This window comes from Tympanuchus pallidicinctus, unplaced genomic scaffold (assembly GCF_026119805.1).
Source record: "Tympanuchus pallidicinctus isolate F22 unplaced genomic scaffold, pur_lepc_1.0 scaffold20, whole genome shotgun sequence".
NCBI lineage: Eukaryota > Metazoa > Chordata > Aves > Galliformes > Phasianidae > Tympanuchus > Tympanuchus pallidicinctus.
This window is the reverse complement of record NW_026294722.1, coordinates 7727105-7743717: the sequence shown is the minus strand read 5'-3', so window position 1 is coordinate 7743717 and position 16613 is coordinate 7727105. Positions and strand designations below refer to the sequence as shown.

Here is a 16613-nt window from a genome sequence, read left to right as displayed (position 1 = left end):
CTAACCACAGCCCTGGTCTAGGCTGCATCTCAGAACCCTGGTGGAATTCTCTAATGGGAAATTTGAATAAATGTGGTCTATAAAGCACTTCTGGCTAATGATATTATACTGGCTCCTCTGATTGATCACCATCTGTTAAATTCCTTTAAAAGGCAATCTAATTGCCTTTTAAAAAGTTTGTTTGCTTGAGAAGGTAAAAATACTTGGGATACTTTCCTCATTTCTTCCTCATACGTAAACAAGGTCTGTGAGGCAGCTGTGATCTGTGAAGTTCTGTGTACACAGACAGGAATTCAATCCTTTGGTCAGCGTTTAAAAAACTGAAAATTTTTACTTTAGCATATGAAAATCTGTGTGGGGTTGGATGTGCTGTGTAGCATTGTGATTCCACTGCATATATGGAAACTACCCTTGATTTACACCAAATAGGTAACAAGGCCCAATAGAACAATTCAACAATAGAAACAAGGCCTAAGATTTGTTATTTCTTGCAGCAAGACACAATAGTTGGTGTATTGGCTGTCAAATTGCTTATTATTTCACAAAACTTTAATAAAAAAAAAAACCCTGAAAAATAAACCATGTGGAATCAGAGATAAATGAGGCATCCTTTCCAAATCACTTTCCACACAATGTATTCATATGATAGCTTCATTAACTTTGGTGCAATAATTTGCAGATAAATTCCATCCCCCAAAAAAGCAAGTATTCAGGCACTGCTAATCTCAGTTAGGTTTTTGCACATTAAATTTGTGATAAAGCCATACTAATTATTTTGAATTATCTTGAGATGAAAATACGTCACTCATGTAGGTAATTATGTAAGTAATTTAAACCTGATTAAATAATAATGATTCCTTGCTCATTCCCTTTGAAGTGCTTATAACCAAATTTAATTTTAAGCAGGATCAAGAAAATAATCACTTGATTCAAGCATTAATTACTAATTTTAATTCTAATTCATTAAAAATTGACTTTTTTTTTGCAGACTCTGCAAGGCATTAATTGACATCTTGCAAAATGAGCCATCATTTTGGCATGCAGAAGCATTTTTCAGACAGTGAATCGTGGCTACCAGGGACTGTGAAGGAGCTCCAAGGGAGCTTCCATTTAGAAAATGCAGCCTGCTCAGCATCAGAGCAGTTCCCCTGCTTGTGACTGAAGGAGTGGCTGTAACACAGCTGTCTGCAGCACCCAGGGAGCTGCTAACTACCTTTAATTACTGGCAGCAGGGGCGAGCTGCTCATGAACTGACCTAAAGTAAACAGCTTTGCCGAGACAAACTGCTACAGGATAGGAAACAGTTAAAATCAGTTCAGAAGTGTTAGAATTGGGAGTTTCACGTTGCTTTCTTTCCAGTCGAATCAGAAATTGACTTACAGTCTCAGCAATTTGTTCAGGATTGAGTTTTGGTAGGCGCAGCTTTATTTTTTCTGGGTGGTGCGGCAGTTTGCCTGGCTTGTCCAGGCTAACAGTCCTCCTTTGTGAGGAACTGAGTACAAAGCTCTTCAAAAACAATTGAGTTTTGGGTTGTGGCTCCCTTTGGGAAAGGGCTGCTTTTTGTTGTAACTGTGAAACTCAGTGGCTGAGTGCTCCTATATTACAAGAAGTCACATTAATGTGGCAGTAATTTTTTTCACAGTAGATTTAAGCTCCAGTGGGATTATTATGATCGTTATCTAATGTACAGCACAACCTAAGATTTCACTGTGTGAAATTCCTGTAGGAATTTCATAGTTCATTTGTGGTCTCTCAAACTGTATGCTTTGTAAGATTCAAATGCTCAGAACTGCTCCTAAGGGATTGTACCAGCATTCTATCTGTACTTGCACTCCTATTGCACTTAGGAATGTTTCTTCATGTTCCATCTACATTTTCACTCTTCCCAGTTTCACCCTTCTTGTTCTTCTCTTCCACAGAGAACTCATTTTGATCAAAGAACAGGACGTAGCTTCTGCTATCAAAACTCAACAGAGCTACAGTTTTAAAAAGAAGTCATTTCTTTTGTGAGGAAGAACCAACAAAAAGGTAATTTTTACTCTTTTTTGCTCCAGACAGAAGGTATTGTTTTGTACTGATCTTAGAATGCTGTCAGTCTTCATGAGACCTTGGGATAACGACAGTATAACTAAAAATACAACCTTAAACACACAGTGCAGCAAACCTGATGTCCAAACATCATTTTTCTCAGCCTGAATGATTTTACTGAGTCTGTGTAGAGACCAGTGTATGAGCAGGGTTGCTAGATTGTTATCCTCTGTTGAAGAAGCAAAAGTATGATGCATTGGTGGAATTGTCAGTGTAAAACAGAGCAATTCTATGCAAGACAGATAGACCTTTATTTTAATAGAAAGCTATTTGTAAGATGAAAGCAATTAAAACACTGAAGAATACTCCCAGCCTTTTGTGAGCACAGAGCAACAATAAAAGCATAGAAACACTGAAGATTGAGGCCGTATATCATCTGTAGCAAAAGTCTGTCTAGCTTAATGTAGTGTCCAGGTAGAAACAGGGTGAAGAAGAGAAGTATAATTGTCTTCTTCCCAGAACTTCTTGTTGTATACCTGTGCTTACAACAGATGGGCAGCTCCAGCCTGGCAGATTTAAAATCTAGTTCTCCTTGTAGAGGAAATTTGGAAGCAAATGGCCTCTAGGGTGTCCTAGTTCTGGTCTGGTTGGGCTGCAGCTGTCTCCCTGTTGGTAATCACAGCAGCTGGTGAGCTGAGAGCAGACAGCAAGCACAGCACAGTTGGATGGCAGGCCTTTAGCATTGCCTTTGGCATTTTCAGCAGCAGCAACGTGCCTCCTGATGAACCACTACTACAGGTAGCTTTTCCTTCACATCACTTCAGTGCTAGCTACAGGTGCAGTTAGAACTGGCACTACTATTAGAAGTTCTAATTCTGAAGCTTCTCTGTTGGTATTTGTTCTTTGTTCAAGACAAATACCTAAGCTACTGAACACGCTGCTAAGATTTGTAAGGCAAAGAACTGGCAGAGTCACAGTCCCTGCCTCTCTGTCCCTGCTGAACAGTAATGTGAAAAAAATGCAGACATCTTAATTGATTTCCAGTAAGCAAGCAGTTAATTCCTTCTCCGGTGACCAGCCAATTGCCCAGGTGACTAGGATTGAACGAGAAAGCAGGCTGTAGAGTAAACTGGTCAAATTCACCAGGGAAAAGAACAGGAAATTCATAAAAACCGATGCCAGTAAAGTATAGATGAAAAAACAGAGAGGGCTCTTATGTTGAGGAACATTGGAGGAGTCTTAATGCAGATCTGTAAGATTACTTCAGGGTAAGATTAATTCTGTGTGTGATCCATGCTAAGCTGTTCCTTAACTTGAATTCCTAACACCTATTTATCTTTCTGATTTTCCTTTTCTTCCTATGTAGGCTTTTTCTGTAAAACAACCTATGAAACATTATATTTCTCTAAAAGCTGGAGGAGTGACCACACATCTCTGCGTAATTTGTCAGGGAAATAGGGGAGGTCTGTATCAACTTCCTCATTCTTTGATATCTGTCACTTTTCTCCAGCATAAAATACTGCTTGGACAGTAGCTCATTATTTATTGCTTCTATCTTTGGCATGCTGACATAGTTTGCTTCTCTTTGGTTTCTGTTCCAGTGTCATATATTTTCTTGCAAGTGCAATGGAAATAAAACCAATCTTCAAACCAATGTTTAAATACTAGAATCTTGTCCTTGCCTCATAACATTCAGGCTACGAGACTTTCAGAATGTAAGAAATTTGCTAATGCAAATAACAGAACAAAACTCCACAAAGGATGTGCAGGATACAGCGGATTTTGATTTCTTGTTTGGCAGTGTTTCTCTTTATTGCTATGAAGAGAGGGAACACAAATGGTTGTATGTTGATCAGAAACATGAGTGACTTAACTCTCGTGTTGTCCTCTTTTTTTATTGGAAAGCTATTGAATCCTTTCAGACGTGCATATTTAATTTCTTCAGTAACTCTTCCAGCAAATAGAATATCTCCTGGATAGACTGGAAAATGACAAGAATTCCCATGCTAGAGATAGCAGAGAGCATTAGCAATCTAAGTAGATCAGAGGCAGAAGGCATTTAGGAGTAAAAGGTTGATCTGTGAAGTCTAGCTGGCTGTCCAGAATTTCCTCTTACTATGCTTTTAGTGCCATGCATACACCATGGGAATAATATATTTTGTCACCAACTTTGATGTTCTGAATGCAGATTTGAGTTTAATACTCTGTGAGGAGACTCAGGGTTGTTCTTAGACTCACAGGAAATTTTACATTCTCAGCTGGGGGGATTAATGGCAGCAATGCATCTTGGCTCCAGTTTTTGTCACTCTTTTTTCAGAAGAAGGGCAAGAGACTTAGTTCTTTACTCCACGACCTACAGAGACACAATGCAGTTCACACACAGCAGGATAGAGCTTTTTTAATTGTCCCGTGTCCCATAAAACAAAACGGACTTGACCTTAGAATACAGTTTTCCATTTACTTTCTCACTCTGTGAAGTCCAAAAAGGTTCTGCTTAAATAGCAATAACCCCAGAAATTTAAAAAACCCAATAGAAATGTCCCTCATTTAGCTATCTTTCAACCTTCCGAACCCAAAAGGAGTGCTTGGAATCCTCTCTGATAGAAGATCCATCATTGTGACCATCTGTGTCCATCATTAAGATATTTCAACTCTGATGGACACAGAGCACAAAATATACCAAACACACACAAGAGTAATACTAAAATGACAACATGGATTTGACAATACAACACAAGAAGTTGAACAAATTATATTAAGACTTTTATCTTAATGCAGGATACATGTGTTTAGTTAAAAATACAGAACATGAAGAAAAATATAACACTATTAGTACACTAAAATCCCTCAAACATAATTGGAAAACAACTCTAAAATATTCTGTACATTCTTTTCTCTTTACAAAACATTTGAAAATGCCAGTCCTATAAACTGGTACAAAAATATCATCTCTGGAACACTTTCCTAAAACCGTGTCAAGGTGTGTTTTATGCAGAAGCATACTGTACAGCTTGTGTCATTTCAGCATTGCCCTCCCTGCCTAGATGAGGTAATTGATCTTAGGTGCAAAATGAGCTGTAAATGCGGGAATGCTACAGCAATCTTATTCGTGCTCCTATAGTTGCTCACCAGTTTACTTTCAAAAGCCTTTTAAATCTGGTCTAATCTATGGTCAGAGTAGTGCAGCCATTCCTGTGCTTTGTGAAAAGTGTAAAAATTAAAGGTCTTTCAAAAGTCCTTTGTCATCTTCAAGGATTTGTGTGTTCTACGGCACTGGATTAGTGCAGTGATTTTCAATGTCCAGACGAGTCTTAGCTCATCTAAAAACATCTGTGAAAGGCTAATAATGAAAAGCAAACCTGTTGTTCTAAGAGGTTTCTATTTGTATCCTTACAGCCTTTATCTTTTTTTTCTATCTAGCTTTCTGTTTCTACAGGATATTCGTACAGCGCTGACACTTTTCAAAACAGTTTACAGTTCTTCTTTGACTCTTCACAATGCCAATGACAACAGTTAGTTACTTAGTTCCCTCCCCAAAGGAGAAAAGTGAATTGCTCAGTAGAGCAAAAGAAATTGGGCACAGTGAGAGAGCACTCAAACCCCTGTCTTAAGGACACTAGGATTTCTTTTGTTTCTATTAAACAGAAAGTCTCTTCTAGTAACGTAGCCTAGCAATGCTGTGACAGCACCATCAAAACTGCTATTGCACCATGTTATTTAACAGGAAAATATGGATTTATGCATAGAGAAGGATGGGACCCCAGTGGTGGGGCAGTGGTGCTCATCAAAGCCAGGGTTCTCATTCTACAAAGAAGGAAAAATTCACTGTTGGAAAGCCTTTCTTCCCCATTAAGGTTAATAACTCCTGAGCATTTATCTCATTTATTTGAACTTATATTTTATCACTGCAGTGCTACACAATTTACTGGATTAATTTCATTAATCTCTGATACTTCATCAGTTAGCCTACGTGCTATGCTGTTGTGAAGAAGCTGAGGTCATAAGCTGTTCGTTGTTCGTTTTTTGCCCTTCTATAACTCAATAATGGCCAAATGCTTAGAAGCTGCACCTGGTGTTTATAATGCTGCACACTGGGACTGTGCTCTACGTGCTGCTAAGGAAGTAGGAGCGTTTCAAATTATTTTGAAATAGAATTGAAATTCTTGTCATCGTCACCTATTGTTTCGTATCTTCAAATCACTTAAGAACCAGAAAATAATTAGGGTTCAGAATATTCCTGAGTAGTGGCTAAGTGAGCTCTCTAGCACTATTTACTGAGCAGAAAATGTGACGAAGATGAAAGGATTTGGCAAAGCCCAGGTCAAGGTGTTTTTTGTTTTTCAGTCTTTCTTTATTCTGAAAGAAAATGCAAGACACTTGTCTGCACCTATGGCTTCATATCTATAAATCCTAGTAATTCAGTCTGTAAATGAGTAGTGGAATATGAAAACATGTAATGCTAAAAGATAGCTAGGCCTGGTTTTGAAAAACAGCTTTCTGCTTTGCAAATGCCATGGACAAAACGGGGCAGAGCAGGAACCATTCCTATCTTCTGTCATAGACCAACAGCTTGTGCAGCCAAACACAGCTGCATTGACTCCTGCAGAGACTCCTGTTAGTGTAGGCACTGCTGCTTACAGCTCTTTATGAGCTTTATGAACAGCTTTGTAAAAGTGGTGGGGCTTTCTTTTGCTTTATGTTGTTTTGTTGTTGTCTGACTGTTTGTTTTGTTTGTGGGTTTTTTTTTTTGTCAGCACCTGATTGTAAGAAGAGTTTTTCTAAGGTTCAGAACAATTTTCAGCCAATAGCTATCTCTAATTGCTTGTACTCCTTGTGGCTGTACTTATTAAATTGTCTTATGATTACTTTCTTATAAAGGCATCAGATACAGTTGTGTTTTAGGCTAAAAAATATCAAGTTCTTCTGGTTGTATCTTGCAGAATTTTATCCACTTTACTGATGGCATTTCAGTGTTTTCTCATCTAGCTACTGCAATTTCACTTAAACATTTGGTGTCTGTAACTGTACACAGCTGTCTGGCAGGAGCCCACCAGGCCTTTGCACAGTGGCTTGAGTGGTTCTCAATAGGAAATCTGTCTTGGGGTGCAGCTGAGCTTTTATGACTATCAGATTGAATCTGAGTCATCTTGTGACAAACTCTGCAACCGAGCTTGTTTTGTTGTCAGTTAACAAGAAATATAGCAAAATACTTTAATTTTCATCTGCATGAGCTACTGTTTGTACTGCAACATCTTATTCCACTCAAACTTCTCTGCCAAGTCTCGTAGGAATTTTTTTGTGTTTCCTGAACCTTCTCTAGATCAGTGCTTCTCAACTTCTCATCAATCCCAGGCTTGTAGTAGCTGTGTTTCAGTGATTCACGAAAAAGTTAACCCTATATGAAGAGTTAACCCTATTCAGTTGCAAGACTGATACGTAAGAAATTCCACTTGCAAATGCCCCCAATCCCCACTTTCTTTTCAGTCTTTCCTTCTTTCCTTTAGCCAGCTGCTTACACACCTCATAATCACACTCTGAGTTTCCATTTTCTCCATCTCAATCGAGTTTTTCACATGGTAGCAGATCAGATGCTCCAGATCAGTGAAATCCCCACTTACTTGGTTGTGGCAAATCTGATTCATTCTTTGCTTTTAGCCACAGAAATTCTGCAGACCTAATTCACTCCTCTAACTTGCAGGTCCTTTTTTGCACTGCCTTCTTTTTTCCCCACTTAAATCTTTTTTTTTTTTTTCCAGCTCTAAATTCCCACATTGCAATTTTACAGCATCAAAACAGGTTTTCTTTTCTACTTTAATATGAAGTCTGCAGTGGAACCACATCTGTAGCCCACACTGCACAAACAGGAAGAGTTGAGCATTGCACTGCCTGCTCAAGCTGATGCTGAAAGCAACTTTTCCTTTATAGGTTGAACTTCTGACCCCTCATAGCTCCATACAAATATCAGATGGAACTGAAACCATTAAACAGAACTTAAAGCACTAAAGAAACAAGGGGTATAACTGAAAAATAAGATCGTCTCCTCATGATTTATAATATAAATCGACTTTTAATAACAAAAATGCTATTGTTTTCAATAACATGTACATTTCAACGTAAAACAGCGCACAGTGTAAATGCCCTTAGATGCTCTTCTGTGCATCTCCAATGTCTACAATGACTGCATAAATGAGGGCAACAATCCTCACCAGGCTATATAAAACTGCTGCAGTTCTGCTGCACAGAACTGATGTAGGCAAATCAAGGATCTGAGTTTGTAAGTGTTCTTTTTACATTTGGTTGTTCCTACGGTTCTTATTTAGATTAATACGAAGTATATTTTAAGTTGATGATTCAGTAAAGAAACATCCATTTCTTCTTCAAACAGCAAGTGGTGTGAATCACTCTCACAAAATTGAAGGGGGAAAAAAAAAAGGAAAACAGAGAGAAAGTGCACTGAAATAATGCTTTGTTCATCTTACTGCAGTACAGAATGGCTACTGTAGTAAAGTCCCCTCTATCTGACAGCTGGCTGATGCTGGGCTGCCCTGGTTCCCTGCAACAGATTACTGTAGGTCAGAGGAAATATTAGAAGTGAGAAATTTAAACAAAGATGTTCCTTATCCCAAATTATTGTAGTCTGAGAGGCAAGAAAGAAATAATTAAAAATTCAGAGACAAGACTGAGAATTTGTGTCCTCAAACTTGGCCTCAGCTGTTTTGTGCTGATGTGTAGATTAGAAAATGTGAAAGAACTCAATATCCACCTCGAAAGACTCTAATGTGAAGATTTCAATTGGTTGGGTTTTGTTAATGAAATTAAGCCAGCTGAAAAACAAACGATGTCACAAATAAAAAATCCCAAACCTTTATTTTCTAGAACATACATCACTGCAAAGCGCTTCTGGATTTTGTAACAATTGACTCTTTAAAATGAGGCTGTGGAGAAACAAAGGAATGGTGAATGTCCTGCACGCTGTCCTACTGACACCTGCTACAGATTTGTTACGGGTGGGCGGTCGTTTTAAGGCACTCACTCTAAAATATCACTGTTTCTGTCCTGAGACTGCTGCCGTGTTTCATGAGCTTCAGCCAGTAATTTGGAAAAAATCACTGTGTTTAGGATAATACTGACAGGATGGGAAACAATTTTTCAAACAAGAAAAAATAAAGTACATTATATACACGATTCCTTTTTTTCTTTTAACTTAAAAGCATCCCTAATACATCTTAATAACTGTATTAAAGACTACTTAAATATTGAACGATTTTAAATAATGTAGATTTCTTTTCAGTAAGCTGGGAGTAGCTGTGGAATTGCCAGCATATTGGTCCCATTTTAAACAATATAGTTTTTATTTAAATCTTGTATATATAATAACATGATCCAAAACACATATTCCACTCCACATAAATAAGTATAGTTCTTCTGACCGGGTTTTTAAAACTACATCTGTTCAAATAATCAGATTCTAAGACTGTATTTTTCCTTTGTAAAGTTTGTTTTAAAATCTTTCACTCCAATCTCTCCCCTGAATTATTATTGTATTTCCAGAGTACATAACAGAGCATTAGTAAAAAGAGTTAATCCCAAACTGAAGGCTACAGTAAGTAAATGAAGTAATGGTGAGAAGTATTATGGAATGTATACTCTGCAGCATAGAGAGATTGGTTCTCATTGGGCTGAAGTGGAAAATGAGTCCAGTAGAAATTCTTTTTGCTTGCATCTGAATTAGCCATTGATTGTGCTATTTGTTGATCCAAAGTGCAGGTCAGTACATTACAAAGTGGTGTTTATGAAGCTACTGTTCAAGGCCACTGACCAAAATTATGCTGGCAGTTAAATGGATGCCAGACACAGTGCAGGGAGAGACAGAGGTGTCATCCTGGGTTTTCTCAACCAACCCAAACCTTCAAGTCCACGGCTTTTAAGTGGCAGCACAAATGTTATCAGTAAAACTGCACTTTCTTGCTGCATAACTGTCACTGTTCCAGGCATCTACCAATGGCAGTAACATCCATCTTAGTTCTGTGGGGTTTGTTTCAAGAATTTCTTCAAGAGGTCAAAGAAATACAAGAATCCCTGCATGTGCTGCAGGGCTTCAGAGGCAGATTCCTGATGCCTGGGGCCAACAGGTTCATCTCCTGCAAAAGCAGAGTCTCCTCCTCTCTCGTTTCAGTGTCACAGCGTTGGTTAGCATGGGTCCTCAGACAGGGCTGCTTGTTGGTGCGTGTTTGAGTTGTGCCACAATGTGGGTGCCTCTGTCACGTTTATAAATCCCCATCTGTAGGTGGCTGGCACAGCCTGTAGAGTCTTTAAGGCAGATTAAGAGTATGGTATTAAACGTGGTAAGAAAGATAACAAAGTTACTGGCACAGTGTATAAAAGCTAGCTTCTCCTTTGTCATTCTGCAAGCCTTAGATGCAACCCAATAGCAAGAATACCACTATTTTTATTTTTCATAATTGCAAATATAAAAGTGTATTATTAACTCTATTTATTTGCTAAAATATTTATTATCATTGTTTAAATACTATTTGAAACACTGTATCACTCCTTTTTAGCTTTGGCCCAATTTGGGTCTTCAGCAACCCTTTTCTTGTTTTTTTCCTGTTCTATTTAAGTACAGTGTAGTAACTGGGTCTTAGCACACAATGGCACTGCAGCCAAAGTACTGGCTTATGAATTGTCTTTTGCATATCTGCAGTCAGATTTGCCATTCAGGAGTTTTTCTCTCTCAGCATTCCACAGATGGCTGTCAATCACAAGCAATATCAGCCCATAGCAATGGTCTGAAAAAGACTCTTCTTTTTCTTCAGTGATTTTTTATTTTTTTATTTTTTTTTAGAAAATGCAGAAACATTTGAAGTTAATGATATGCAAATTGTAATAGGCTGAGCTTATTAAGCCACACTGCACTTAATTTAGTACAGTGAGAAAGGAGAACATGATTTTTTTTTTTCTTGCTGTTACTGCTAAGGAGATCTGTGGTTCCAACAGGATCTGCATAGTTGTTACAGAGGCATAAAACAAGCCTTTCAGATAACATGCAGAATCCATAGCAACCTACCGAGGCGCACTCTGCGGCATTTGGTCCATCACTTTCAGATTCTTGGCAGAGATTTCAACTCTTGGTCCCTAAAGAAACAAAGAATTGATGGTACTGATGATATTGATAACGGATCTGATCCTCAGGGGATAATAACGTAATAGGAGTGTGTTTTCTTTCTGAGAATCCATTAACTACTTTAGAAAAGTTGGAATCTGTTGGTAGATACATTAGTCATCTGTGTTTACTGAAAAGATGAAATTAATCCCAAAGCACTTTACAAGCACTGTTGTCTATCACTGGGGAGTTTCTACAGTTTAACACTGATTGAGACTTTTGATTTTTGTACATGCAGAAATTGTCTGAAGTATCTTAGCTAGTCTCTACTTTCTAGCCATCAAGGCACATACTTTGAATAATGCATACTGAGGCATATAATTGCTGTAAATGGCTGTACCTGCAAACCTTAATTTGTTGTGTCAGAGATGGGTAGCTGTTCAAACACTAGTAACAGATTGACTGTATGAGTTCATGGTGAACAAAATACCATGCCATGCTGAAATAAACAGGAGTTTCTACTATTACTGGAATGTTACTGGAATAAAGGTAGTGGCTTGCAGTAGACACACAGATCCTAATACTTACTTGCTTTCGCATGATGTCTGTAGCTTGCATGATACACTTGGGCAAAAGTCCGTGACTTCGAGCCAGTATGGCTGCTTGCTCCAGGGACACACTTAATGTACTTCTGAACATGGGAACAAGTGATACTAAATCATCGATCATATTTAAAAATGTATATAGAGGCAAGTATAGGACACTTATTTATTAAGTATGGATTCTGTTAGCTAGCTTTTTTATATCTATTAGTTCACTTTTTCCACTTAAAAAACTATAAAACGAGCTTCAGTCCTGCATTTTCAGTCCTTTACACTTGCTTCCTGCAATGGTTCAGGTCTCCAGCAATGTTACTATGAGGTATGTTTCACTACTCTTCTGCACTAATTTCTGTATATGCAATTTCTGTGTATATGCAATGAACTCATTTAGTGAATGGCATTGGTTGACACACTGAAACAAAGTTTATGTGCCCAATTTAATTATTAACAGAACTATTTATGTCTCAGCCTACATATTTACATCCTTATTATATATAGTCCCTTAACATCTACCTTGCTATTGATTTAAACTGAATCAAATATATTGCCCAAGTCTCCAGAAAAGACCAACCTTTGCATTGCAACACTAACACTTCTGTTTCCAAAATCTCACCTCTGCATCCCAGTGCCACACATGGTAATCTGGCAGGCTCCGAGTCGGTAACAGAGCTCAGAAGATATAGGTAGCAGGCCAGCTCCTGATGTGTTACTGCTAGAGTATCCCGACGGGTTGGGTTTTGTGTTAATGAAGGACTTCATCAGCCTGCAAAGCTCATCCATTGCATTGATGGGACGAATAAGCTAAACAAAGCAACAAGAATAACAAAAACATCAGTGGCAGGTGTACTCTTTCAGTTGTAAATGTACAGGGATTTATCCTGTCTCCAGACATACCATCACTACATAAGTGACTGCTGCACAACAATGAATATTTGAAAGTGAAAAAATACAAGCTGTGACTTAGGTGTGGGGCAATTTTTTGCAGTTATCACAGATCACCGAGATTGTTTACACTGCACATTACAGTGTGCAGATGATTTGTTTTCACTGCAGTAGGACTTACTGCCTTATGGGCAAATATTCCCAAGTTACCTGCCCCAGTTAGACTGCCTCTAGCTGAGATGCTGGGAAGCACTCATGGTCCTGGTGTTTCCTTCTATAATTGTGAATAAAGTTTAATTTCTAAAGTTCATTTTTTATACATCTGTGAGACAGAAGAATAAATTCATTCTGTCTAACATCAGATACCCCATTTAGAAGGAGATGAACAGGGCAATATGAAGTCTTACTTGTGCCTAAATTAGAGGGCTTGTGTTAACTCCAGTTACCCATGCTTTTCTTCAAACAAAAGCCCCAGAGAAATTTACAGCACTTCTTCAGGGCAGGGAATTCTTTTAAATTGTATTTGGGTTTGTACAGGCCTGCTTTATGGCTATCACATGACTGAGGTTTAAGAGGCCAACTGATGTAGAAATAAAACCAGTAACAAAATAACAATACCTGGTCAATCTTCACTGCAGTAGTATTAGAATCAGTGGGCAAGTTTGATCTCTCTAGATAAAATGTCCTGCAAAAAGACCAGCAAGAACAACATCAGTCAGCAGGTCTCATTTCAAGCACGTATGTGTACTTATGTGAAACTTCTGAAAAGACTGTGAGAGAAGTCTTGTACTTCAAGAGGTGCTTTCTTACTGAAGCATTTTGTTGCTGAAACTCATATAGTCTGTACTGAAATATTCCTGAAACACTTTATCAATTTTAGCTCTGTTCAAAGTTCTGAAGTCAAATCAGACAGGAATGTCATCCTGTACAGTGCAGTGCTTCAGAACAAGCTTAGCTGTGGGAAAAAAATTAATGGGTTTCTTACACAATGGGGATCTCCAAGAATCATATTTGTACAGGAAATCAACAGGAGTGGGATTTTTTTCATTAGTTTTACTGTCTTTAGCAATGAGCACTCTTTTTGACGTGTTTTAAGTAAAGGAGAAGTATGAAATACCTGAGTTTACGGTAGTATTGCTGCACTTTTTCTAGAGATTGACCATTAATTTGCTGTGGAAGTTCTTCTAGAGATAAGCCAGCTGGTTGTGATTGCCCCTCCGCACTCTCTAGAGCTAAAAGAGAAAATGTTTTATTGTACTTTAAATTTAGATAATAACATTTTAGTAAGTTTTTACTTATTTATCTCTGCATCATTTCACTGCTTTGCAAAGGACTGTTGGATCATGTCAAGGCTAACACTGCCCATTAATATAATTTTGGTGTGAATGTTTGCTTATCTAGTCAGTATTCCTTCAATTCCAGCCTGGATGATTCTGTCACAGCACATGCTTCTAAAAAGACTTGCCTATAGCTTGGAAGCAGCTCCTGGTACCATACTAGATCAGATTGTCCACGTACAGCCCAATATGTCTTTATGACCTGAAGCTTTAGAGGAAGGCATAAAAAAAGTCCCAGGCAGGCATATCATGTTCTCATGACTGTGTCTTATTCGAATCTCTAACACGCTCTAGGAGTGTCCCAGAATAGAACCACCTGCTTCTCAACTATATCTGTAATTTTCAGCTCCATTATGTTAAGAGTTTGATGGTCACTCTTTATTTCGAACCTTTTACTATCATCAGTTAGCTTATTTTTCTAAGAAATCTTTTTATAGACACCTTTTGTAAATAGCACCGTGTGTAGTTTCAAGCTTCCTCCATTCTGAAACCGAGAAGGCAGTTTGGAGAAGTAGTAGCTGTCAAGATAAAAGATAACCTTCAAGGCCTGACGGCTTCCTTCGATGTGGTAGAAGACATGAGTATCTGCAGAAATAAACATGAAGATAAAACACTTGCTGCATTACCACAGTGGAAGAAATTTGTAACCATTGTTGCTTGAGTTTGTTAGATCATCTATTGATGTTTCACATCTCCACCATCAACTTAATAAGGGAGAGGCTTTGTTGAGAGAAAATGAGTTCTGAAATATCATTCTAGCTGCATCTTCTAAAGCATAGTGATACCACAAACAGGGCTAACAATCAAAATCCCATCTTGTTTTCTGCCATCCTGTGGTCAGTAAACATGGAAAGAGAGTAGGTGGGGTGACACAGAAGATGAGAGCTAGTGAGGGACAGTCCTTACACTGTTGGTAGTGAGGTACTGAGAATTATAAACATCTATAAAAATCACACGGATAAGGTGCTGTGGCACAGACCATGGCTCCAAATCACCGAGCTTGCTGCTCAATACTCTCCAGACCTGATGTCTGTTAGATTTATAATCATGGAGGATGGTAATCCATAAAACAAACAAGAAAAAAAGAGTTTAAAAGAAACTGAGTGTACACACTTGCTACAAGACTTTCATCCAGCTGCTTGAAATAGAAGGCAACTTTGTCCAGTTCTGTCAGAGTGACCTGGATGTCTTCCAGCATGGTGCGCTCCTCCTTCTGTGGGGCAAAGAACCAGATATAAATAGGTGACTGTCTGCCAGGAAGAGATCAGTAACAGGACAGCATAGCTGCTGCTGGCGTGTTTCGGTTCAGGGCATTTAGTGCAGAATACAGAGATTTCCACAAACTCCCAAGTAATTAATTACTGGTGGCTTTTTAACTTTGTGATACAAACACAGCTGCCCTTTTGCTTAGATGTCATTTGACGTGATTCACAGGGAGTGCAGAGGCTTAAAGAATAGTTTTGAAGGGGTCTGTTTCTCCAAACTTTATCTTGTGTCTACAAATATAAGAAGAGCTTTTTGGTTACTGTGAAATAAATGTGCATACATTCCATGCAATGTAAAAGAATAATACAGTTGCATATAGTTTGGATTATTGTTAAAAGCATGCTCAACATATTATGTTTGCAATGTTCAAAACTTTTCTGTAAAGTAATAATAATTTGTGTACCTTCTCCTCCTTAGCCATGGTGCCTGTATCTTAAGCTCAAATCACAGCACAATGGAAGTGTGTCAGAGAGATTTCAGTCTATCTAGCCTGCAGAATGGTCAGTGTGAACATAACTCTAGTTTTCTGTTTGGAATTCCAGATGAAATATTCCCAACTTTTCTGCCTAACTGTTGATATGCGTCATTCCACCAGAAGAGGGCAGGCCACCCATGCCTCATTAACAGCTGAGCAGTAAACCCTCCCTAAATGCTACTTGGTCACTCCAAACATAAGGACAGCCTGATTCCAAAAGCCTCTGGTGTAACGAGTCCAGTATTTGTGAGGAGATGGAAATAATGGGATATGGAAAATACTGGGACACGGTTGTCAGAGTGGGAGTCTCCTGAGGTCGCTGTCATCAATCTCAACACACTGCTAGCACTGGCTGTGCTGTGAATGGCAGAGAAGCATACATGCAAATGTGAACAGACCCCAGGGTGCCATAACTCTTCATCTTACCACAGTAGGGGAGAGCAGGGACTGGTAGTTTAATAAAACACCAGTGGCTGCTATCTGTTCCAGCCATTTTCTACTGGCGTCTCTGCTGCTCTCTTCATATTCCCCATTATTGTTGTATCGATAGTTGAGAGCAGCCAATAACTGCTCTGAAAAGGTGCAAATAGCAGCCACAAGAGATTGGCAGAAGATGGAATCTCGCCTCAGCTGTAGTTCAGTATCTGCAAGAGAAGGAGAGACACACAAAAAAGGCATGAGAATACTTCTTTTATCTCACTGCCAAAGAGGCAGTTTCTATGTATGTATGAGATATTTAGCTTCTGCTGTAGCTTTACACAGTTGTAACAGATAACATCTTGCTGTGTGACCTGGGTGTAGAAATAAAAAGAGCATTGCTGGGAAAATTTTGCCAAAAATTTTCTAGGCCACTTGACTCTTTGTTTTACGTTTGCCATCTGCATGCTCCTTCTTCTGGGTAGAGCTCTAACTCCTTCGTG

General features: G+C 38.6%; 1 protein-coding gene and 1 long non-coding RNA gene across 3 annotated transcripts in view; one reads left to right on the top strand and one right to left on the bottom strand.

The window, feature by feature from the left end:
• Window positions 1-1148: 1148 nt before the first annotated feature.
• LOC128080868 (uncharacterized) lies at window positions 1149-3491 on the top strand. Its single transcript, XR_008206910.1, has 3 exons — window positions 1149-1412; window positions 1920-2028; window positions 3395-3491. It is a non-coding gene; the product is annotated as an uncharacterized LOC128080868 (long non-coding RNA).
• A 3258-nt stretch (window positions 3492-6749) lies between these two features.
• PREX1 (phosphatidylinositol-3,4,5-trisphosphate dependent Rac exchange factor 1) overlaps window positions 6750-16613 on the bottom strand; it is a 148913-nt gene continuing 139049 nt past the window's right edge. For both annotated transcript variants that reach the window (XM_052683632.1, XM_052683631.1), the window contains exons 32-40: window positions 16120-16337; window positions 15066-15165; window positions 14394-14537; window positions 13733-13847; window positions 13234-13300; window positions 12347-12534; window positions 11720-11822; window positions 11096-11163; window positions 6750-10338 (exon numbers count right to left, since the gene is read on the bottom strand). In XM_052683632.1, the coding sequence (XP_052539592.1) occupies window positions 10296-10338; window positions 11096-11163; window positions 11720-11822; window positions 12347-12534; window positions 13234-13300; window positions 13733-13847; window positions 14394-14537; window positions 15066-15165; window positions 16120-16337 (1046 nt within the window). In that variant the 3' untranslated portion in view covers window positions 6750-10295. The remainder of the gene's footprint in view (window positions 10339-11095; window positions 11164-11719; window positions 11823-12346; window positions 12535-13233; window positions 13301-13732; window positions 13848-14393; window positions 14538-15065; window positions 15166-16119; window positions 16338-16613) is intronic.